Source organism: Panthera tigris, chromosome A3 (assembly GCF_018350195.1).
Source record: "Panthera tigris isolate Pti1 chromosome A3, P.tigris_Pti1_mat1.1, whole genome shotgun sequence".
NCBI lineage: Eukaryota > Metazoa > Chordata > Mammalia > Carnivora > Felidae > Panthera > Panthera tigris.
This window is the reverse complement of record NC_056662.1, coordinates 69,527,206-69,551,061: the sequence shown is the minus strand read 5'-3', so window position 1 is coordinate 69,551,061 and position 23,856 is coordinate 69,527,206. Positions and strand designations below refer to the sequence as shown.

Here is a 23,856-nt window from a genome sequence, read left to right as displayed (position 1 = left end):
ATCCTGAATAAAGGAAATCAGTACTTTACAGATTGTATAACCTATTAGATTGATACTCAGAATGATTAAAAGTTTTTTTTTTTTTCCTTTTCACTAGTGTGAAAAAGTAATTTAGGAAGTACACTGTTAAGTAGATATTATATATGTATATCTCACTAGAAATGGGGGGAACTCTCATAGTCTGTTTGGATGTGTACCTTTTCCTAAGCATTTGATAGAGGATTGTTCTATTGCTCTGTTAAAGAATTTTATGACACTGAATTTGTATTGATGGTTTTTAATCCTTCAAAGTACAAAGATAGACTCCACAATATAATCTAAGCACTATAATAAAAAGTTTGTTCTGCCTACTGTCTCTGTATCATGGATGAATTTATTATCTTACCCAGCACAATGTACTTTACTTCTCCATTACTGTGCGTGGGCAAACCGTAGTTATGATATTGAAATGAGTAACTGTAGTAATAGATTATCATTTTGCTTGTTTCAGTTCTCTTAAATTATTGGATATTCAGTTTCAGAAGGTATTTCTAAATTATTCAGTAAAAATGATTTATAAATAATGGTAGTTGTATATTTGAGCTAAAGGAGTTGATATCTCTCCTTGATTCATCTCTTCATTTACTTGTTCACCAAATATTTATTAAATTCCTTCTGTATGTCACGGGTTATACTAGATGCTAAAAATAGGATATATTGCTTATTTTTTGTAGATATGTTGATTTGGTTAATTTATATGTTTAATTTCAGAAGTCAGCTCCAGCTTCTAGTACCCAAATTGATGTTAGACAAAATTGATGTACAGCTTTGTTGTGGAAGAAAATTTTGGTTGCAAAGGAAAGAAACATTGGGAAATTAAAGACCAATCATAACTCAGATAATCACTGCCCAGTAAGGGTTTGCCAGCAGAACAGAACTGCCTTTTTTGATTAGTCTGTGTCAAGCCTCCAGAAATCTTATAAGAAGCCATATATAGGAAACTGATGAACTATGCAGTTCTATTTCATCCTTTTCTTCTTGTTAGATAGCTTAAGCAACATTCAGCAAAAGCAAGAATTATTTGGATTTTAATGGATTCCAGTGCATTCAGCACAAATTTCTTTAAGTCTGTATCACTTGACATTATCTCAGTGAATATGTTTGTTATCTTTCAAAGTTCAAATCAGAGATATTTAATGTTTGAAATTTGTTTTCCATCCCCCATTTTCAAGTATACTGAGGTGAGGGTAATTTTCATACTGCTTAGATTATCTTACAAATTTGATTGGTCTTTACTTGATTGTTACAGGTAAAAATCCCAATATAATGCCACACTGATAGAATGTAAGCAAATGGCTAAATGAGTGTCCCTACCCTCATATTGTCAGATGTGAGAATAGTGGGGTAGATTCCCCACACCCAGAGTAAAGGAGTGTACTGGTTCAAAATAATCTATATGACAGCTTTTCCCAATGTTTACTCTAAGTATGGTAATAGGCTGCAACAACACAATACAGGACTTCTATACAAATAAATGTTGGAAATACTGGGTTGCGCAAAGGTATGCAGTTTTTTCCTTTTTTTGTTTTTGTTTTTTTGTTTTTGTTTTTGTTTGTTTTTTTATTGCAGGACATCTCAGCATCTTCACTTGGTAATCATGCACTTTGAATCTCTGACAGAGGAGTATAAGTGTCCTAACCTTATGTGTCAAGGGCTCCTGGACAAATATCTCTTTAATACTAGTGTTCATAGTGTGGCAGTATGCTCATCTTTATAGTGTTCTATGGACTCTTTCCAAATATATTGGTCAAGGACTTCTTAAAAAGACATTTGTCATGACTAATGTACCTTGGGGTTGACTTCAGAAAGTGCTGCATTATGATGGCAGTCTGTAGGCTCCTAAGCCCACCTGATCTTTCGCAAATTCTAGAATTCTAGAGCAGCTGTGAGTGAATTTTATGCAACTTGCATCCTCTGAGGTTATCCCAGATTAGATGTGACTTCCAGGGGTCTTGAAACATAGAGCTGAAAAGAGCAGCAATTAACAGCAACAGCAGCAGCAGTAGCAACAGCAATAATAATGATTGACAAGTATATAACTTTTTTTTTTCAAAATGCTTTTAAATCTTGATACTTTATTTTTACAACAAACTTGTGGTAAATTCACTGTGTCATGTTGTTTTCTAATTTATGTTTGAGAATAACTTAGAAAGGTTCAAAAGCTTGTCAAGTTTTTGTGTCAGGTTTATACTCCCCTACCCTCACCTGTTCTATAACTAATGATTTTCTAAGATAACATTTAAATTGTACTAGCTGAGAGTTAGGATCTAGAGCAGGGGTCAGCAAACTGTGGTTCAGCATTAGGGAAACTGTGACCTATAATCATAGATCACTGGGAGAAATCTGGCCCAATGATTGTTTTAATTTTTTAGGTAATGTTTTATTGGAGCACACATTTGTTTATGTATTGTTGGTGACTACAACGGAGTTCAGTGGTGGCAGTAGGGACCAGATGGCCTGAAAATCCTAAAATATTCACTATCTGATCCTTCTTAGAAAAGTTTGCTCACGCACTCTCAACAATAGCCAAATTATGGAAAGAGCCTAAATGTCCATCAACTGATGAATGGATAAAGAAATTGTGGTTTATATACACAATGGAGTACTACGTGGCAGTGAGGAAGAATGAAATATGGCCCTTTGTAGCAATGTGGATAGAACTGGAGAGTGTTATGCTAAGTGAAATAAGCCATATAGAGAAAGACAGATACCATATGTTTTCACTCTTATGTGGATCCTGAGAAACTTAACAGAAACCCATGGGGGAGGGGAAGGGAAAAAAAAAAGAGGTTAGAGTGGGAAAGATCCAAAACATAAGAGACTCTTAAAAACTGAGAACAAACTGAGGGTTGATGGGGGGTGGGAGGGAGGGGAGGGTGGGTGATGGGTATTGAGGAGGGCACCTTTTGGGATGAGCACTGGGTGTTGTATGGAAACCAATTTGACAATAAATTTCATATATTGAAAAAAATAAAAAAAATAAAAACGGGGTCCTTCCTAAAAAAAAAAAAAAAAAAAAAAAAAAGAAAAAAGAAAAGTTTGCTCACTCCACATCCAGATCATGGCCTGAACTAGAGGCTATGTATAGATGTTAGAATGCTGTTTATGTCATATATTGTGTTTATAGGATGTGATGATTAACAGAAAACATGGAGGTAGTTTCCCCAAAAAGAAACCTACATTTGTAGTGTTAGTGTAAATGATACTAGTTGTTAATTTACACACATTCCTATGCATTAATTATGGGTTTTAGCACACCACAGTACTAGCTGAGCCTGCGTCCTTCAACACAGAGGGTTATTTAATTATTGCTGCTAGAGGCTTTAATCAAGTCCTTCTTATAGAAAACAAACAAATGATTAGCCTTTACATTGCAGGCATAAACAGGAATTTGACTCATGAATTTCCTAATTATACTGCACCATTTTGAAAATCAGTTGGCATTCAAATTCTTGCTGTTACTCCGTGTACAATTTCCTTTTGCAAGATAGAAGTATAAGATAAAAAATTGTTGTTAAATATGTTAAGATTCAAGTTAGGTTTAATTTAAATATTTTTTCCCTACTTGCTCATACCAAACGATTAAATTGAAGTAGGGGAGTAATTAGGTGTTAACTGTGTGTCAGCTACATGCTATATATTCTATATGACTATCACTAATTTATTCTTACATTAATCCTATGAGGTAGGTTTCATTATTTCCATTTTAAATATGAGGCAATTGAGGCTCAGGATGTGAAATGACATGCTCACTGTCACATCAGAAAGTAGTCTGTGATGGGACTCAATTGGAACTCCTAATCTCTGGGACTGGCTCTGGCTTCCTTCCACACTGCCATTTTGCCTCAGCCACAAGGACAAGGGCCTATTCTCCATGATTTCTGTGACCGGTGCCTAAAATGGATAAGCTCTTCCCAATTTTTCTTTTTTTTTTCTTTTTTTTTTAATTTCCAATACGTGCCTTTGGTTTTGCATAACAATTGGCAAGTAAAATTCACATCCCAGGTTTATAGCACTAGAATATCCTGATTACTCTTTCAGCCATGTGAAAAATAAATTATGAAATTAGATCTACAAGTTTCTTTTTAATTCCATCTAAACAAAAACAACCAAGTTCTGCATATTTTGAGTGCTGAAGCCAATTTTGATTTTACCAGAGATACAAGGTGGGTCATAATTTCTTCTTTCCACTTCCATCATTTGACAGAAATCAAATGCCAAATCTCCCCCAAATAAAATTTGCTTCTTATGTAATTGTCCTTAAGGAGTTCTTTGGAAGAATAAGGAAGTGTATCTATAAGAAAGTATTTCCCTTTCGGTACTAGTTTCTAGCATATTCTTAGTGTCTTTGCAGCATATATTATATTCTGAGAATTATTTCACAGTGCATTTTTCTTTACTTTGTGTGGAAGACTGATCTGAGCTAGATCATGAGCCAAATTCTTTTATTTTCCCAGAGCTGCACTGAAGTCCTCACAGACAGGAATTTTTATTGTGATGATTGCTTCTTGTTCAGATCTTTACAAGACCATTGGGATATTTCCTAGGACAGGATTCTTGATGGGAAGACTTACGTGGTGGAGGTTACTCTTGGTAAAGGGTCATAATCCAGTCCAAGGTTTTATAGAACTTTCCACTGTTAACAGAAGATTCTACTGGACAGTCCTGGTTTAGAAAGTAAAATAGAAAAGTTCTTAGACTGTGTATCTTTTTGCTAATGGCATTTATGTATTAGTAGCTTACCCACTCTGGGTTTCACTTTTTTCATGTGTAAATGTAAAAAAAAACATATATATGAGTACTCCATCTCTTTTTGATGCAGACAAACGTGAAATGATTAACTTGCAAATTTTGATATATGTGGTTTCAGATGCTCTTTTTTTTTTTTTTTTTTTTTGGTAGGGACTTAGTTGGTTACTCTTTATCATTTTTCAAACCTTTCAATATGGGAATCTGTTAGAAAGAAAATTAGAATTCAGTTTCTTATTTGAAATTCATGTGAAAAGAAAAAAAATAACCAATTTGGGTTATTTTAAGGAGTTTAAGAAGTATGCAGCTTTGATCTGATTTGTTAGCTGAAGTCTGCTTTTCAAACAACTTTGGCTGTTATCTATACCATTCATTTTGGAGTTTCATTCATAGTTATGATCCTGAGGCCAATTAACCAAGGTTTTATCATGTGTTATAAAAGTGGGCCTTTGATTTGATTTTTTTAATCTGTTAAACAAGATAATATTCATTTCAGTTTTAAAATTGTAGAATTCTAAATTTCTGAATACCATTGCACTTGGGTTCATTATAAAAAGATAAATTCAGTCAGAATTTATGGGGCTGTAAATAGGATTAAACTACAAATAGCAAATAATTATGTTTCTTAGTGTGTTGTATTTAAAGGTAGGTCTTGGGGCACCTGGGTGGCTCAGTCGGTCTAGAGTCTGACTTCAGCTCAGGTCATGATCTCACAGTCTGTGAGTTCGAGGCCCACATCAGGCTCTGTGCTGACAGCTCAGAGCCTGGAGCCTGCTTCAGATTCTGTGTCTCCCTTTCTCTCTGCCCCTACCCTGCTCATGCTCTGTCTCTTTCTGTCTCAAAAATAAATAAAAACATTTAAAAAAATTAAAAATAAAGGTAGGTCTTGTGTAATGTCTTTACGGGAAAGTCACTGAAAACTTTAGTTGAGTACTATATGACTCTATACAATGGATGATTCAGTTATTTCTGCCAAGTTATCTACAGTATGTAAAAACATTCTAATCAACATCCATCCCATTGGAATCAGAACATGTCTATCACATTTACCAGCTTGGCATCCCTGATGATCATATTTAGAAATGAATAAAGAAAACTTTAAATTATGTATTTCTCATATACACAGTTGATGTAGTTGCTTAGAATTGCTTTAATTGGATGGAGCATTTTAGTTTAGAAACTACCCATCAAGTATCATGATGGCCAATTTAAGTGAAACATGAGATGACTATTCTGACCAAAATGCAGAAAATGCTGTTTTAAATTAAAAAAAATAAAAATAATGTTTTTTATTTTTGAGAGAGAGAGAGGGAGAGAGACACAGAATCCCAAGCAGGCTCCAGGCCCTGAGCTGTCAGCATAGAGCTCAACATGGGACTTGAACTCCCAACTGTGAGATTATTACCTGAGCCAAAGTGAGATGCTCAACAGCCTGAGCCACCCAGAAACCATGAGAATGTCATTTTAAATACTACCTTTCTGGGTTTTTTTCTAAGTTTATTAAGGCAAAAATTGGAAGGAAAACTAAAATTTATTTGAGATCATCTTAAAATGTCACCAGTGTAACCATGCTGAAAATTCACATTCTATCCAGTACAAATATGTGAGCTTAAAACATGTCATTATAATTAATAAATCATACAATTTATTAAAATTATGAAAAATTTAATTCATATAATTTCATTTAAATAATTTTAATTAAAATATTTGTTTTTATGGATATCTTACTATATGTATATCATGAAACATTAGATTACATGCAGGAAACAGTGCTAGTATTTCACAGAAGGTGATTTTTTTTTTTTTTTAAAGAAGCTCCTTAAGCCATTATTTTAGTGGGATTATTTGCATTTCAATTTTTTTGTTTTAATTCAAATAATTTGCTTCCTATAAATATGGTATAAGACTTTAGGATGCATGTGATTGATAAACCTCCATGGTATGGAGGAAAGAACATATAATTTGGGGTCAAAAGAGCTGATTTCTACCATTTAATTGTTCAATTTTCATTTATTCCCTCATGTTTATTGAGTGTTTACAATGTGCCAGGGACTGTGCTAAGAATTGTGTATGAAGTGAGGAATAAATAGGTATTATGTGCACCCCACTGGATTTTAATAGTTACTTTCTTAACTGATCTTGGTCCACATCATGTTAATAATTAATAAGATTACATAAATGGTTTTGTGAATTTGAGTGCGGTTGTTGTATTTCTGCCGCATCACCATCATCATCTTCATTTTCAGCTCTACTTAAGAAACAACAGTCTATGAAAGAAAATAATTTAGAAATGTCCAGCTAATGCATCTCAAACTGGCTCAGAATATTTTAATAGAAATGAATACTAAAACCCTTTGATTTATTTTGCCCAAATAAAAGTGTTTCCAGTTGTTAAAGTTCTTTACTTCTGATGTGAGAATACAGAAACTAAATTTAGCCTTTTGTGGCAAGTAAATTTTGCCTATGAAAAGAAACTTAATCTTCTTCATCCCACATTGCTAGCTTCATAGAAGTTAAGCAGGAAATTAATATTGGAAATTAATTACTCATTAAAACACACTTATTAAGCAACTCTTATATGTACACACCAGGCTAGCAGCTGAACAAAGGAAGAGGAACAGAGAAGACACTGCTCTTAAGTAACCAACAGTTTGTATAAGGAAGCATTAATTATAATAATGCTATGGCTAACATCACTAAATAGGTATTATCTACACATAAAATGCTTTACAATCTGTCATTATTGAATAAGTGGTTTTGCATTATTTTACTGCTATGAGCCACAGCCTCTCTATGGAACAAGTTAAACACTTAGCACATGGGAAAATTAAAGAAATCTTCTAAAAAATTGTATCTAGATTCCTAAAACTGATTTGTGGTGGCAGAACCTAAAAGGATCCTAATGAAACATTGAAGTATTGTATGTTGTCAGGAAATCCCTAGATTCTCTAAGGATTTCTAGTTTTAATGATTCAGTGTACTTGTTGACTCTCTCAATTCATTCAAATCATTTTTCCTTTCACTCTGTGAATATTTTGTTCCTATTTATAAATTTTAAAGTGTTTGATTTAGTTATTTATGTTGATAGACTCATGTACGGTTATCAAGTCTGTTCCCTTAATTTCCATTCAAAGCTTTTCCCATACTACTCTAGGAGAAGCATATCAATTAAAAAAAAAAAAAGAAGTAGAAGAAGAAGAAGGAATCCTCTATTCAATATTTTAAAACATAATGACTTTTCTACTCTTTTTCCATTGTTTTTCCCCATAGGTTGAGTATTACTTGCAAATTGCACATTTTGAATATAATTTACTTCAGATAGCTATAAGGTACACATTCCCTAAGTTCCTACGTACTGCCATGAGCTACCTTTGTTAACAGGTATTAGCCATTCCGCATACTGTACATGTTGTGCTACTAGAGATTTTCCTCCGTTATTGTAATAATATCAGAAATCTATTAAGTTTTGTGTCATATTTCTTATTTTATGTAAAGGTGAGTTTTCTCTAGTAATGCAAGATCTAAAATAGTACTGTATTAATTCAGGCTGCTATACCAAAGTATCATAGACTGAGTGTTTTGTAAAAAACAGAAATTTATGTGTCACAGTTCTGGAGACTGCTAATTTGAGATCAGGGTGCCAGCATGGTCAAATACTGGGGAGAGCCCTCTTCCAGGTTAAAGGTCGCTGACTTTGTGTATCATCACATGGTGGAGAGCAGAGAGGGGAAGCAAGCTCTCCAGGAACTCATTAGGGCAGTGATGTCATTCATGAGGGCTCCACTCTGATCACCTCATGTAATCCTGATTATCTCCCAAAGCGTCCACCTCCTAATATCTGAGGAGTAGGGTTTCAACCTAAGAATTTGGTGTGGGGTACAACCATTCAGTCCATGACAAATACTGAATCAGGATGCTGACTCTGGTTCTGCAACATATGTTTTCTTCTTTGGAAATAAGATAAATATATGGTTATGTTGTATAATCTCATTCAAGCCTTTCCAATGTCAAGATTGGACTAAGATGTTAGATGACCTCAGTAACCTCTAGAATCAGCTGTTCTCAATACTTAATTTACTGGACAATGGCTCTTTGAGATAACTAGATTAAATGTTATCCATTAAGGTGTTGAGGCTATAAATATTTTTTTCCATTCTTATATTGCCTCATTTCCATTACTGTGTACAGTTTGGATGTCACTAACCAATCAGGAAAAAAAAGCACTTTTCAATAATAAAGTGGACACTGTTCAACTTTAAGAATAAGCTTACATTTTTTTAAACACTGAAAATAGACTTGGTAGGTTTACTCTAAATTTTTGTTGTGCATCTTACTCATTTTTATGGAAAACTTGTTCATCATTTTATCTCCTAGATATTTTTGCCACTTTTTTTTTCTTTTACTACTCCACAGTTAATGCTTCCATATTCAGAGTTATTTTTCTGTTCTTCCTACTCATAGTTTTTATTGCTTACTCAATGGTGCATTTGTTATCATGTAATAGCCCCTTAACAGGATCTTGGACTTTTATAGAATTAACTAGAGGTTTGAGCTGCTCTTTTTATTCTTTTATATTTCTTTTCTCCTGTATTTCCATGTTGCAGAAATGCTGATCCCTTTATTTCCCCATTTGGTTTATTTACCCTTAATGTAATACTCAATAAGAGGCTTATTTTATAGAAAGGGAAATCTTTGACTTATTATAAGGAAAGGGAATTTATTGTATGAGATTATGGGGTAGAGGGTACTTTTTCTTAATCTAAAAACTACTGTTGCTATTAAACTATCATGTAGTTTACACATAAAGTCAATGACAAATAATATTAAATGGAGAATACTGAGAAAGTGTGGAGAAAGCAAGAGAAAAGATATTTGATTGCTTGTTTAATTTACTTAAAAATCAAAACATATTTAGCATTTTCTCATTATCTGTGAGGCTCAAGGGAAGGGACTGATGACAAAAAGAGTAATAACTGTCTAGAGCTTATATTATTCAAAGATATTTTGGCATGAAAGCAAAATTTTTATTAAAGTTATTTCCCAACCTGTGTTTTTATTTTATAGATAAAATGGTAATATTGTATAGTTCTCCACAGTATACAAATGCAATAACTATATCAAATCTAAATTTAGGTGTTCTTTTAAAAATATCATTATGAATTTAAATTATCTCCCTTTGTAACAAAAAAAAGGAAACAACATATACATTATTTGAACAGCTGTATATTCAAAAATATTACCAGAGAAGTGATAACTTGCTTAAAACCCTTAACAGTACTGCCCAAAAGCACTTCCTGTGATGACAGAAATGTTCATAATCTGTGATGTCCGGTCTGGTAGCCAATGACCACATATGACTGCTAAGAATGTGGAATTTGCCTATTGCAACTTAGGAACTAAATTTTTAATTTTATTTAATTGTAATTCATTTAATTGACATGTAATTAGGCATATGTGTCTGATGGGTAACATATTAGTGCAGTTAGAAAATATTTTTCTTCTCTAATATAGACAAACATAAAGTTAAATAAGAGGGAAAGATAAAGAGAGAAATTTATAATTTATGCATTGCTTATTTATTAGTAGATAAATATATTTCCAATGAAGTAAAATAGTAGTAGTTGTGTTATTATTGATGACATTATCTAGTATTTTTTGTAAATGGTTTCTTATTCTATCCACAGTAACTTATGTAGGAAAATATCTTTATTAAGAAAAGTATGAAGGTTTGAATTTGTTTTTGAAAGAATATTAAATAGGTATGTGTGCCTGTGTCAGAGATATGGCGCACATGCTTGTATTACTGTTTAGAGTGGAGCTCATGAAGTGATTACAATATCATTGCCACACATTTTAAATCAATATGTAATAAAGTATAACTTGAGATTATTTTGAAAATTAAATCTTCAGTTTGGGTCAAACGAATTCAGACTTTCCAGTAATCAGCAGTTGACACATATGTCAAGAAATAATTAGTTATATCATATCATAATCATACTGTTTCATTTTAAATAATAAAATGGACTGTTCTGAATGATGGCATTAACATTTCAATATGTTTAATAAGAGTCCAAAAAAGAAATCTATATTTTAACATGTTTTCTTAAGCAGCAAATAGCCATTTTAGGAAAAGATAAGATAGGGAATTATAAGGCTACCTTTAAGGCTTGTATTTGTGGTGATTTGATTTTATGGGTCAGTAAATCAGCAGATAAAGGGTAAATTGTTCAAGCTCATGGCTGCCTCTGCAACATGGGCTTGCATTCATATGGGCATGAGTAAGTACTAGATATTAGGCCAAACAACTACATCTATGAAATCTTTAAAAATATAGAGTTTATTTTACCGTTTTAGCCTTTAACATCAAGATTTTTTTTCTAAGTTTATTTATTTATTTTGAGAGAGAGAGAGAAAGATATGTGAGTAGGAGAAGGGCAGAGACATAAACCCAAGCAAGTCCACAGTGTCAATGCAGAGCCTGACGCAGGACTCAGTATCATGAAACACAAAATCATTACCTGAACCGAAACCAAGAGTTGGATGCTTAGTCAACTGAGCCACCCATGCACCCCTATTTTTTTTTTTAAAGAAAATAGGAGTTTGGACAATCTATTTGGTTGTTCTTCCTACTTGTCTATTGAGTCAAATTTTAAAAGTTTAGAACATGCTGCTCAGTCCCCAGATTTATCACACAATGTGTGTGTAAAAGGAATAAAAGTAGTATTTTTATCAGATTTGCATTTTATAACTAAAACGAAAGGGAAAAAACACTCTATGTGGCAAATGCATATTATATTGATTAACCTTCCAAAATATTAGACTAGGAATGAAAGTGTCCTTTTATTTCAGATATTTTTAAACAGGATGCAAAATTTTGTGTGCTGTGAATGAAATGAATCCTTTAAAAGTATAAGAAATGTGTGGATAATTTTTCCTCTTGTTTCTAGTGGTTAAAATGCCCATGGGTAAACACATTTACAAACCTGTACTGCTTTTTTCCTTATTAAAGTAGGGCAAAGGTTTTCTAAATATGCTTTTTGTTTGTTTTGTTTTGATTCTTTTGGTCTGTTTGTTTTGTTTCATTTATTTTTTCTTTTGAGAAATAATGTCTATAGTACAGAGGAGAAGAATGTCAGGGCATTCTTTTCTTCTGTAAAGGAAAGTAAACAGTATTAGATTTTCTTGACTTTACAGAATCAACACACAATGCAATTAAGAAAGGAATATTTTCTGTAAAATACTTCTGCCTTCTTACAAAAGGAACAAAGAAATAATGAATACAATCTTCTTACTCCATATTATATTACTATTTTTTAAAGTGATGCTAATTGATACATTTGGTAATAGTTCCAGGAACATAACACAGCTTTAGTAGACATGCCAGCCTTACCCTATATTATTCAAATTCCTCATGTTCAATTTCTTTTTAAAGCAATTTTTGAAATCCACACAAACCTGGACAAAGAGCCTTCAAACATACTTTCTATACACTCTTACCATCTTCTCCTTTCTATTTGGGTGTCTTGGGCAAGTCACTGAACCATAGCAGATTAACTGATGAGATACAGATTATATAATATTTATGAAAGTACCTTTTAAGTGGTAAGAAGACCCAAGTATTAGTATTTCTTGTTCTTATTTCCCTTGAACATTTAGAAGAAGTTTCTTGAGATCTTCATAAAACTTTATGAAACATTTTATAAAAACTTCATTTACTCTATTTTCTGCTTCCGTTCTTTTTATCATTGCTATTGATTGATTGATTGATTGAAGTATAGTTGACATACAAGGTTACATTAGTTTCAAGTGTACAGCATAGTGATTCAACAGCTCTATAAGTCATGCTATGCTCATCAGAAGTGTAGCTACCATCCATTACCATACAATGCTATGATACTGTTGACTGCATTCCTCATGCTGTCTCTTTCATTCACATGACTTACACATTCCATACCTAGAAGCCTGTACCTCCCACTCCAGTATGCTTTCTGTGGATTGATTCTCAGGTATTCAGAAATGTTTTAATGTAACTTGATATTACTACATTACATTTAAGAGACAGAATAGCACAGTCTGTAGGAAAACTATCAACTTAAAAATGTTAGATTTAACCACATTAAACTATTGCTATTTGACCAGTTTTTGTCTGAAAGAGTAATTTCTCATATTTCAACCTCAGGTGCTATCGGACCGAATGATTTCAGTTTTTGGAGAAGCAGAAGAATTCCTTGTACCAATCTTCCTCCTGTTGAAATGTGCTGTAGTTGAAAAGATAACTATAATAGTTTTACATTTTGTTTATTTTTGAGAGAGAGAGAGACAGACAGAGCATAAGTAGCGTAGGGGCAGAAAGAGAAGGAGACACAGTATCCGAAGCAGGTTCCAGGCTCTAAGCTGTCAGCACAGAGTCCGATGTGGGGCTCGAACTCATGGATGGTGAGATCATGACCTGAGCCAAAGTCGGACAGTTAACCGACTGAGTCACCCAGGTGCCCCAAGTGCATTTTTTCTTATAGACTATTTGGTACATATGCAAAGGTCCATTGAATTAAAAATAATATGAGGTATTTCTTATTTTGAAATAAAATTTCATTTTTCTTAAATATAAGAATGAATATATGCTTAATTGACTAGTCAGTTTTATACGGACCATTTTTTTTTCATTCAGTATATAGAAATCTAATTTATTAAACTCTAAACTTAGGACTTTTTTTTTTACATTATAGTTCAGTTAGTCATATTTTCACACAGTGTTCCCAAAATTAAAATGTTTGCTTTTTTCTCATAGAAATTGGATAGATTTATTTTGGACTGGTCTGAGTAAGTATAGATAAGTAAAATCAGAAGTATTTGGAAATTTATTTGAAAATTCTCTGTAATAAAATGATTTGTGAAAGAATTATATAAATCTAGCCTGTATTCTCTCAAATGAAAGGCCATCAGTGGTCTTCAGCAGAGTTTGCCTACTCCATCCTAATGTTGGAAAACCTAGGACACTTGGTGGAGTATTCTCTTCTGGTACCATATACCTGGAGGTGGTCTCCCATTCATTTGATCATAAAAAAAAAGTCATATCTGAGTACTGAGTAAATTTATTCTACCAACTAATACAAGAGCTCTCCTCCTCTGCTTTCTAAAATACGATGACTTCAGACTTTTAGAAAGGAAGCGCGACTCACCTCAACGAGCTTTCTTTGAAGAGCTGTGTAGCAGTGGTTGCGTTTGGATAGGAAAATGCCTGGTAACACCCTGCTCAATTTTGTCTTAGGAGAGTTTATTTCTGTGTAAGCAATAAAACAGTAAAAATGGGTGACATGAGCAGACACGTGTAGACTACTCTTGTCACAGTATTTATGGTCATTCTTATATGTGATGTTCCTTTTCTAAGTTCAGCTATTGATATTAATATAGCAATGTTAACTCAAAGTTTAGATGTAAGGAAGAATTGAGGCTATGAAAGCAAAACAAAATCCTTGTCATAGTTCCCCATGAAAATAAAATTTGAAATTATATTCAATATAGTTTATGTGAGTCATTTAGTATATATTTTGATATATTGACTAATACCTGTTAAATTTCATCAGGTCCACTGAACACCTTAAGCACCAGAAGAATCTGCCATATAATTATCCTTCCTTCCTCTCATCGTTCTTTCCTTCCTTCCCCTGTTAACAAGATGGAATATTTTGAGTTGAATGCCACAAACTTTGTAACAAAATTGGCACCTGTGTGATCCAGAAACAAAGGCAGTCTGCAACTTAGGAAAGTACTATTGCAAAAGTTCTTTGAAATGTTGCAACTCATATCACAGTTTCCAAGGGGAACAACACTATCAGGCAAAGTAAACTTCTCAGACCACTTCACAAAGGACTCATTAACACCATAATATACTTGAATCATAGTGTACTGTACCAAAAGTAAACTTGTATGTTGCTCACAATGTTCATAGGGAAAATGTTTTTATAGGGTTCAAGTGGGATGTTAGGAATGTCCTTGCTGCTGCAAATTGGTTTAGAGTTACTTCTTTTACTCCTAATCAGTGAAGAGAGAAGAAATATTAGTTATTCTACTTGGCTCCCCTCATGCTCTAAGACTGTGATTCCAGTGGGCTTGGTGGGAGTGTCATGTAGGTAGATTTAAAATAACTTGCTGAGGCCACCTGTTAAAAAAAGCATTTTGGAAACTAGCCAGATCCCTGCCCAGGCTGTGGCTGTTTCTTTCTTTCCATAAGCCTCCATAATGGACCTTTTTTGCTTCATTTGTTGTTTGAACTTTCTCTTGATTCTGGCCAGCATTTCTCTTCCTCCAGCTGACTGCTGCACAAACCCACAGTTTCAATGCTTTCCTCCGTTTCCCAGTTTTTGAAACATTCCCAGAAGATTGAGGTTTTCTAAAGGCTTTCACTGTTAAAACCAAAAGAAAAATAAAATAAAGCAAAGCTCCATCCTGTGCCACCATGGGAACCAAACTCTGCTATACTGGCATTTAATCCCCAAGATGAGAGATAAAGTCTTGAATATATTGCAAGGGGCCAGAAAGGCGAGTATAGAAGCTAGCAACCTCAATGTATGTAAGAAGGAAGTGGAAACCTTTTCTGTATTCCTCTTTCTTCTGGCCATTACCACCACCGCTTTTTTACTATATACCCCATTTGGATGGCTAGATCTGGATGGCAAGTTAACCTGCAGTAAGGGGAGTTTTGATGAAGGAGAGAAGGAGCCACAGAAAATAAAGGGAGCTGGTCATTGGCAACTAGCAGAGAAGGAAGGAAGCCAAAACAGAGAAGGAATGCCCAAGTGGTGACAGATTTCTTTCAGCCAATTTTATTTTTTTTTGTATTTATTTATTTATTTTTAAATATATGAAATTTATTGTCAAATTGGTTTCCATACAACACCCAGTGCTCATCCCAAAAGGTGCCCTCCTCAATACCCATCACCCACCCTCCCCTCCCTCCCACCCCCCCCCCCATCAACCCTCAGTTTGTTCTCAGTTTTTAACAGTCTCTTATGCTTTGGTTCTCTCCCACTCTAACCTCTTTTTTTTTTTCTTCCCCTCCCCCATGGGTTTCTGTTAAGTTTCTCAGGATCCACATAAGAGTGAAACCATATGGTATCTGTCTTTCTCTGTATGGCTTATTTCACTTAGCATCACACTCTCCAGCTCCATCCACGTTGCTACAAAAGGCCATATTTCATTCTTTCTCATTGCCATGTAGTATTCCATTGTGTATATAAACCACAATTTCTTTATCCATTCATCAGTTGATGGACATTTAGGTTCTTTCCATAATTTGTTTCAGCCAATTTTAAACTTAAAATGTAGCAAATAAGTGGACTCTTGCTTGTAGATTTAGATGAAGCTTTCATATTGCTAACCTTAAATACTGATTGTACAAAAGGGAGTTACTGGTGATATTTTATATCAATTTTATCTCCTGGTCATCATTAAATTCCTGATTTTCTTTACATTGAAACAAATACATTTGTTTTCTTGCTCATTTTTCTTTTCCTAGAAGTATGTAAAATTATGTGCAAAAAAAACCTCATGATAAGTTAAACTTCCTGTCCTTGGATTCTTATAAGCTGGGAGGCCAAAGGAAATTTTTTTTTTCCTGGAGATGCTCTTTTGAAGTAATTCAAAAACATACAGTTTAACAGTCTGCAGCTTCTCTTCATGTCAACAGCACACAAATTATTCATAACATAACTGATGTTCTGGTGCCTATTCCCATTTTTGTGAGGGAAGCATATCTTATCTGAAAGAAAAAGAAAATTTAAGGTATCTTGTTCATGATTTTATTCCTTATTTTCACAATCAAAAGAAAAAAAATCAGTGTGATCTTTAGAGGTGGCATGGTCATCATAGTAAAGTTGATTACTAAGACTCACTTCATGTACACAGCACTATTAGGTCATCAGAATTAAGAAGCCAGGGTATTCTGCAAGCCAAGAGCTTTTCCCTAACTTGACAATGTCCACAGGTAAGGCTGGATGGACTGCTTTCTACCTTAACACTAAAGCAAAATGTACTTCTTTAACTTTATACTGTGGCTTGCCAATTTTTGCCCCTGTCTCTGTTGCTGTTAAAAATGAAAATACTATTTGATTGCAAAAGAATCTACAAAAAGAAAGCAAGAGTTGATGTGATGAGGAAAACTGTTCTTTTTAAACTTGATATTCTTGAAGTCCAAAAACCAAGTCGAAGGAAAGAGAAAAGGAAAAACATCTGGCAAATGATTGTAAATGGGAGAGCTGCTACCATTTACAATTATGTCCAGATTCTGAAGTAATGTAGGGATCATCTGTAGGTTACCAGAGTTTAAATCAACTAAAGCCAAAACATAGATACCAAAAGCGTAGAATAGAATAATACAAATAAAGAGAACATTTTTTTTAATTATGTGATTGAGTCTGAAATTCAGTAAAGTTTGTTCCAAGCCACTTTTCTTCCTTTTCTTCTTATTCTATTTTTTTTTAATATAGAAGTTAATATATTATCTCTTCATTTACTCTACTACTTTGATTTTTTTTTTTTTTTAATCTGAGTCTTTTGAGACAGACCATTTTTCTTAATTTGGTCAAGTTAGGATTTGTTTACACATTGGACATGCCTTGGATTTGCGTAGTGGGGGTCCCATTAGTTAAGCTGGTTCTCTTTATGAATAAAAACTCAGAAACATGCTGGATGCCAGGTCAAGATCAATGGTGCCATCAGTGGCCCTGTGTTTTAGTTAACGGTGAAGGGAAAGAACTCACTTGCAGGGGATCTGAATCAATGACCTTGATTTTATTACCACAGCTTCCTTTCCTAGTATCTTACTTAGCACATTTATAAGATTGGTGTCAATCCTAGGCCTGTTTTACTTTGGTTTTCATTTTCCTTTTACTATTAGGTTTTCATGCAGCACTTTACCAAGAACAAAACAAAACCCTTTTCCTGAGACTGTGCTACTTAAAACCATATGCCAGTCTATGTTTATAGAAATTAAGTAGTGCCATAGTAATTGGTGGGTTTTTTTGGCAGTTGCCTCTCCTCTAAATTCCCTGATTTTGTTGTTTTACCCTCTATACTAAAAAATCTTACTTAAAAAAATAAAAACACACCTTAAATGGGGAGTAAAATTTCAGAGGGCAGTTAATATAAAACGAAAGTATATCTTAAACATTAATATAATCTGTATCTTGTATGATATCTCATATAATATAGCAAAATATTTATTTATTTATTTAAATATTTATTTATTTGGGGGAGATCACGTGTCTGGTAAGGACAGATAGAGGGGGACAGAAGATCCAAAGCAGGCTCTATGCTGAATGACAGCAGTGAGCTGGATGTGGGGCGTGAACTCACAATCCGTGAGATCACGACCTGAGCCGAAGTCAGACATTCAATTGACTGAGTCACCCAGGTTCCCCTAAAATAAATCTTTAATTTTTGTGTCCATGTCATGTCAAAGTTGCCATTGAAAAGTAGCAAATTCAGTCTAGTTTCTTATTTAGTAGATTAGAAACCAAAACCAATCAGGAAATGAATATCACATACCAAATATTTCAGTCTTTTTTTTTTGTTATTTCTTTTAAAATAAACTCTGGCAAACGTAGTATTTTGTATAGATGCTATTGTACACATTTATCCACTAGCATTCTTCTATTATATTTGTTAAGACCATATCCCTAAAAGTGCCTATGTTGATATTTCAGTTTCCAGTTGATATATTTTAAACAAAATTGATGACTTTTAATCCATTAATAATTTTAACAGTTAGAGTTATTTGTTTAACCTTATGAAATGGTACATTTATAAGTTATTTTTCTCCCAGTTCCTACTCTTGCTATTGTTTTGTTCTTCCTAAACACTTTTGGTCAAATAACCACTTTTAAGATTCTATTTAATTAAGTAAAAGAATAAGACTAGAAATGCAAACGGGGATATATTTTATTATTGAAAGCATTGTGATAAATACTAAAACCTGGCTGTTGCCCTATTCCTGGAAGACAGGTTTCTCTTCCATTTCTTACTGTATGCTGAGCCCTGTGTATCGTTTTTGAGCCCTGTGTACTTGAATTTTTTAGTAGTTACTGAAAATAGTTCAAATCCCATACACTTGCATTGATTATGTGTAGGAAATACATGCAAAATCTGCTTGTGTACACATATATGTGTATGTGTATATATCTGTATATATATATATATATACACACACACACACACACATATGGAAATACATGTAAATATACGAGGATATGTAAATATGTCTATTATATGGAAATATAAAAGAAAGTTTACCAAATATTGTCATTATAATAACAGTTTTCATACTGATACCCTAAACAGAAGTACAAACTGAATAAACCATGATAAATTTTCCCTAATGGGCAGCCCCCAAATGGATAAAACAACATCACTTCTCTTGCAGTGATTACTTCTAGTTAATGGATTTAAAAGATAACTTTTTAACAAATTCAGTAAACTACCATTATTTGTAACGAACTATTAACACACTGTAAATAAACCAAATTATAAATTTTAGTTACATAGGTTTATTTGTGTTTATGGAAAAAAAAGTATTAGAAATACTTAAAGGCAATGATGGTACATGGATGTAGAACTGGGGTGTCTTTAAGTGAAATTTCATGGCTCTTGGCAGTGGGCTTTATTTTATCCAAGTCCAGATCAGATTTAGGAATATAATCTTTTGGAATTGTAAAAATAATAACAATAACAATAACAACAATAATAATAATAATAAGGCTTTAAAAATAATTGCCTAGAACAACCACATCAGTGACATGTAAGAATGTTTGCTTAGCACAGGACAGTGAAAGACTTTTTAAAATTCCTTGCTCAGGACATGACAGTGTACCGAAATTTTGTCTCACATTCTTAAAATGCTGCCAATAGGAGGGAACCTGCTTCCCATGATTTTGTTTTCCCCTTTGAACGGTAGCGATGGAGCACTTGCATGATGTGTTTGATGCCTTGCATGAGGAAGACATGCAAAGGCAAAGGTCCAGTCTGCATGCTGCTTAATGAATGTTTTTCCTTTTCTCTCCCTCCTTGTCATGTGCTTTCAGAAGACAACAATGTGGAAGGTGGGTGCTTTCTACTTTATTTTCCAACTCTCATTTGCCTTTTATTTCATAGTATTAATAGAGTACATCTCGAATTTAGACGGTAAGTTGAACTTATTTCTGAGCATTTGTTGATTTCTGGATTGTGTATCACTTTTCATATAGAACACACACCCTCAGCCCCGTCAGTCCCTAAGTATATGAAACTCCTTCAGCCTTAACTCCATCCCTTGATGGATTCCAGCATGCCATATAAACCTTAGAATGCTTATTGCAGTGTTCTGTATGGAAAAAATGATACAATCCTTCTTCTTTTGTTTTAAATGAGAAAGTATTTCTTTGCAGTTTCATAGTTCAGTGCATGATCTGGTCTCCATTTTTTTTCTTGATCAAAATGATTTATCTTCTTTTGGAAATGTTTAGCATTTCATCACCCCAAGCTCATTGGTTTAATTTCAAATGATTTGATTTATATAAAAACAGAATAAAGCATTGACTCTAAGTAAGAGGCATAAACTTAGATTCAAAAAATAAACCACTGGCCATTGGAAATGAAAGTATACAACACTCCAACGTGATTACTGGTAAGTATGTTTGTGATATTCTGTGTCTGTTAAATAAAAGTACCATAGTCATTAAAGATTTTTTTCTGAAATTATCTCTATGAAGGAACTTTGAGAAAGTTATACTTTTTTCCTATCGAATCCAACAAACTAAAACATATTTCAACATTCTGATCTTTAAAGAACTTAAATGTATGTCAGTGTACTGCATAAGAAATCTCTCAAGGATAAGAGTGCTAACTAGGTAATTGTGTAAGGGATGTTGATGTTCTATCAACTTACACAATCACAGCATAACAGTTCTTGCAGACACATTGAACTAGCGTATATATTTCAGAAGTGTTTAACGTATTTCATTTTGCTGCGATATTCTGAAATAGAGCCATTCTGTAAAAATAATGAACATTTTTACAGAATGACAGATTTCTTAGAAAAAGACTTCCCATCTGAGGTTACAGATAAATAGCTGTTGAAGTCACCAAGATTTGATGTCTCAACAATTCATGGTGATACTAAGTTGGTCAGGAGCAGGTTTCAGCATATTATTTGTGAAACTTTTCTGAACAATATAATTGTTTAGTTGCTGAACATTTCTATTCCATTATTTGAATAAAATAGAGAAAAACTTCAAAAGTAATCATCAGTGAGTGTTTTTCCAAGTGTTGGCTCTCTGTATGGCTTCTGTTTTTCTATACTATAATTTTAAAAGCATGTGAATATGCCTTGATAAGGAGGATATTACCCTGAAGTTCTGACATCTTTCAAAATCAGTGTCATTTATATGATGCATGTTAATTGAGATTGATTTTTTAAGTATCTTTTCAACTTTTTTTGCATTTCCTTAACATTCTGTAAAATAGTCCATGTTTCTGTTCCTTCTTTTTAAATCCACTTGCATTCCAGGGGGTTTAAAATCAGCCTAATAAGCCTGAATGCCTCTTTCCTCACACATGCATCCCATGAAAAATTTTGACAAGATTTGCAGAGTATAGCCTATAAACTATTCAATCATAATTGTAACATTCCTATTTATAACATGACTTTGGCACTCTAGTGGGGATTCCTTAGAGGTAAGAAAGTCTAGCATGAGGAATGTGGATGTTTTTGAGGCTTACTAACTTCCATCCTTACTGAGGACGTATTAAAAACCACCATTAGAAGCGTTTTATATATTTTCTAAAAGTTAGATCTTATATAGAGATAATATAATATAGAGATAAATCCCTATACAAAAAATTATTACTCTACAAAAATTATTCTACAAAATTCCTCTACAAAAAATTATTAACTCTTTTTAGAAAATACATGTACTAGTTTTAAAAGTGAAATTACATGAAAAATTATATAACCTACACATCATCACCAACAGATCATAAACTTTTTAATCTCCCTGTGTGATGTTTTTGTTAAAATCACTTTGAAAATACAAAAAGAGGCTATACTACAGAAGCATTAAACTTCTATGTTAAATTGTCTTTATATTTTGACTATATGTTGATTTGTAAATGTACTGCCCCACAGGAATGTTTAAATACTCCTAAAATTTTAAGGAAATAATGCACATTATTTCAGTATTGGTGCAAGTAATGTATAATGTAGCTCAGTAAAGTCTCAAATATATTTTAAATACTACTAGGAAATATAAATTTTATTGAAATTGCTGTATGTATTACTATATTGCTGTAACATTTTCCCATGTTCTTGAAATAGACATGGATTGAGGAGAAGCTTTGTTGCTGAATATGGAATGAAGAACTAGGAATTAATGCCTCTCAGTAAAAAATACCTTCTTGGATAGTGAAAGAGTTTTTGTTGTTCTTGTTGTTGTTTGTTTGTTTGTTTGTTTTAAGAACATAAGCAGTATTTAGTAGAGGAGTGAACTTCAATCTGAAGTCAGTTGTCAAGTAACACATAATAAGTATTTAAATAAAGGGAATTCAGTATTATTTTAGAAAACTTCCCTGATGAAATTAGTATTTATATAAAAACATAAAACTTAATATGTATCATGTGTATGTATATATATATATATATATATATATATATATATATATATATACTCATAGTTCATTATTTAGGTAATGTTTAGGTGAAAGACTAAATAATTTTGTCCTCCATGGGAAATTTCTTGAGCCTATTTAAAGCTGATCCGTTGTTTCCTAAAAACATTCTGTAGTAAATTCTGACTTTACAGCTGCATGTTTAATAATATATTTTTGTATTTGAACAAGCTTAGTCAATTGCTACATGTGTCAGACAAGGAGACATTTCTGCATTATCATTTCAGTGTGACTAAGGACTTTTTAATTTAATTATAAAACTTCTCATTTTTTGATGAGGGGAAAAAGATCAGACCCAGCCCATGTTTCAGATATTCCTTTGGGTTTTAAAAAATATAATTTTATAACAAGCCCTGTGGTGGCAGTATCATCAAAGGGCATGAAGGACAGATGCAATATTTAAGGGATTGGTTGGATTTTAAGTCATGCTCTTCATTGTTCCAACTGATACATTGAAGAAATACACAGAGCAGCATATGCCAGTGTTTAAATTACAGTAGTATTAACTCTTTGCCCCAAAGCATTCCAACCAGGGGTTGAAAGAATGCTTTTTGATTTGCCTCTGTGATACAGACATGTCTCATAGGAAACAAGATGTCTGTCACTGAACATTTTTGTCACCGTGACAACCCTGACTTCCCATGCTCCCTTGTTTATTGCTGACTGTGCTCTTGTTTCCCTTCAAGGTCTGGCGCACCTGATGATGGGCGACCAAGGTATGGGCTCTGTTCCTTTTCCACTCTGCTTTCAGTGTTTTCTTGTTCTGTAGCTGCTTTAAACCATCACTGCAAAGGATGGGCAAATGCTTGCAAATTATCTGGCTGCAAATTAAATACATAACTTTTGTTCACATTTTTTCATATGTTTTTTCCCCTTTATTTGTTAGATTTTGGTTTGCTCCTTTGACTTTTATTTTCCTTCATTCTTTGCACTGTAATATCTGCAAATAAATGAGACATAAGAATTTGTGATTGAGACTTTGCATACATTTGTAAGCATATGCAGTTACGGGTAGCTATAGTAAAGAAAAACTGAGAACCATCAGAAGTTAATATCTGAAATAGTATATTCAGTTTAATCTACTGTACCAGAAAGAGTCCATTTTTCACCCATGCATGGCAGATTGGGAACATCCAGACATCTTTGGCTTCTGGCTTTTAGAATGCTGAGTATAGTGTTTCACAGAATCAATACTTTTTCTACCTATAGTATAGTCATTGTGTATCTTCTTTTTTGTGTAATCTTTTAAAAGTGAGCATGGACTTTTCGGTTTCCTTGCATGTATTTCCTTTTAAAAAGGGCAGATTTCTTAACAAATACTGATTATATCTCCATGTATTTTCAGACCCTTTTTTATGCTTTCTTGTCTTG

At 33.3% G+C, this 23,856-nt stretch overlaps 1 protein-coding gene across 19 annotated transcripts in view; it reads left to right on the top strand.

The window, feature by feature from the left end:
• Nucleotides 1-23,856, top strand: part of NRXN1 (neurexin 1) — a 1,119,427-nt gene that overhangs the window by 82,438 nt on the left and 1,013,133 nt on the right. For 13 of the 19 annotated variants that reach the window (XM_042981358.1, XM_042981361.1, XM_042981373.1 and 10 more), the window contains 2 exons: nucleotides 19,866-19,883; nucleotides 23,172-23,201. The exons of 4 other annotated variants lie outside the window; for them this stretch is intronic. In XM_042981358.1, the coding sequence (XP_042837292.1) occupies nucleotides 19,866-19,883; nucleotides 23,172-23,201 (48 nt within the window). The remainder of the gene's footprint in view (nucleotides 1-19,865; nucleotides 19,884-23,171; nucleotides 23,202-23,856) is intronic. 2 more of the 19 variants (XM_042981362.1, XM_042981372.1) reach the window with 2 other exon arrangements.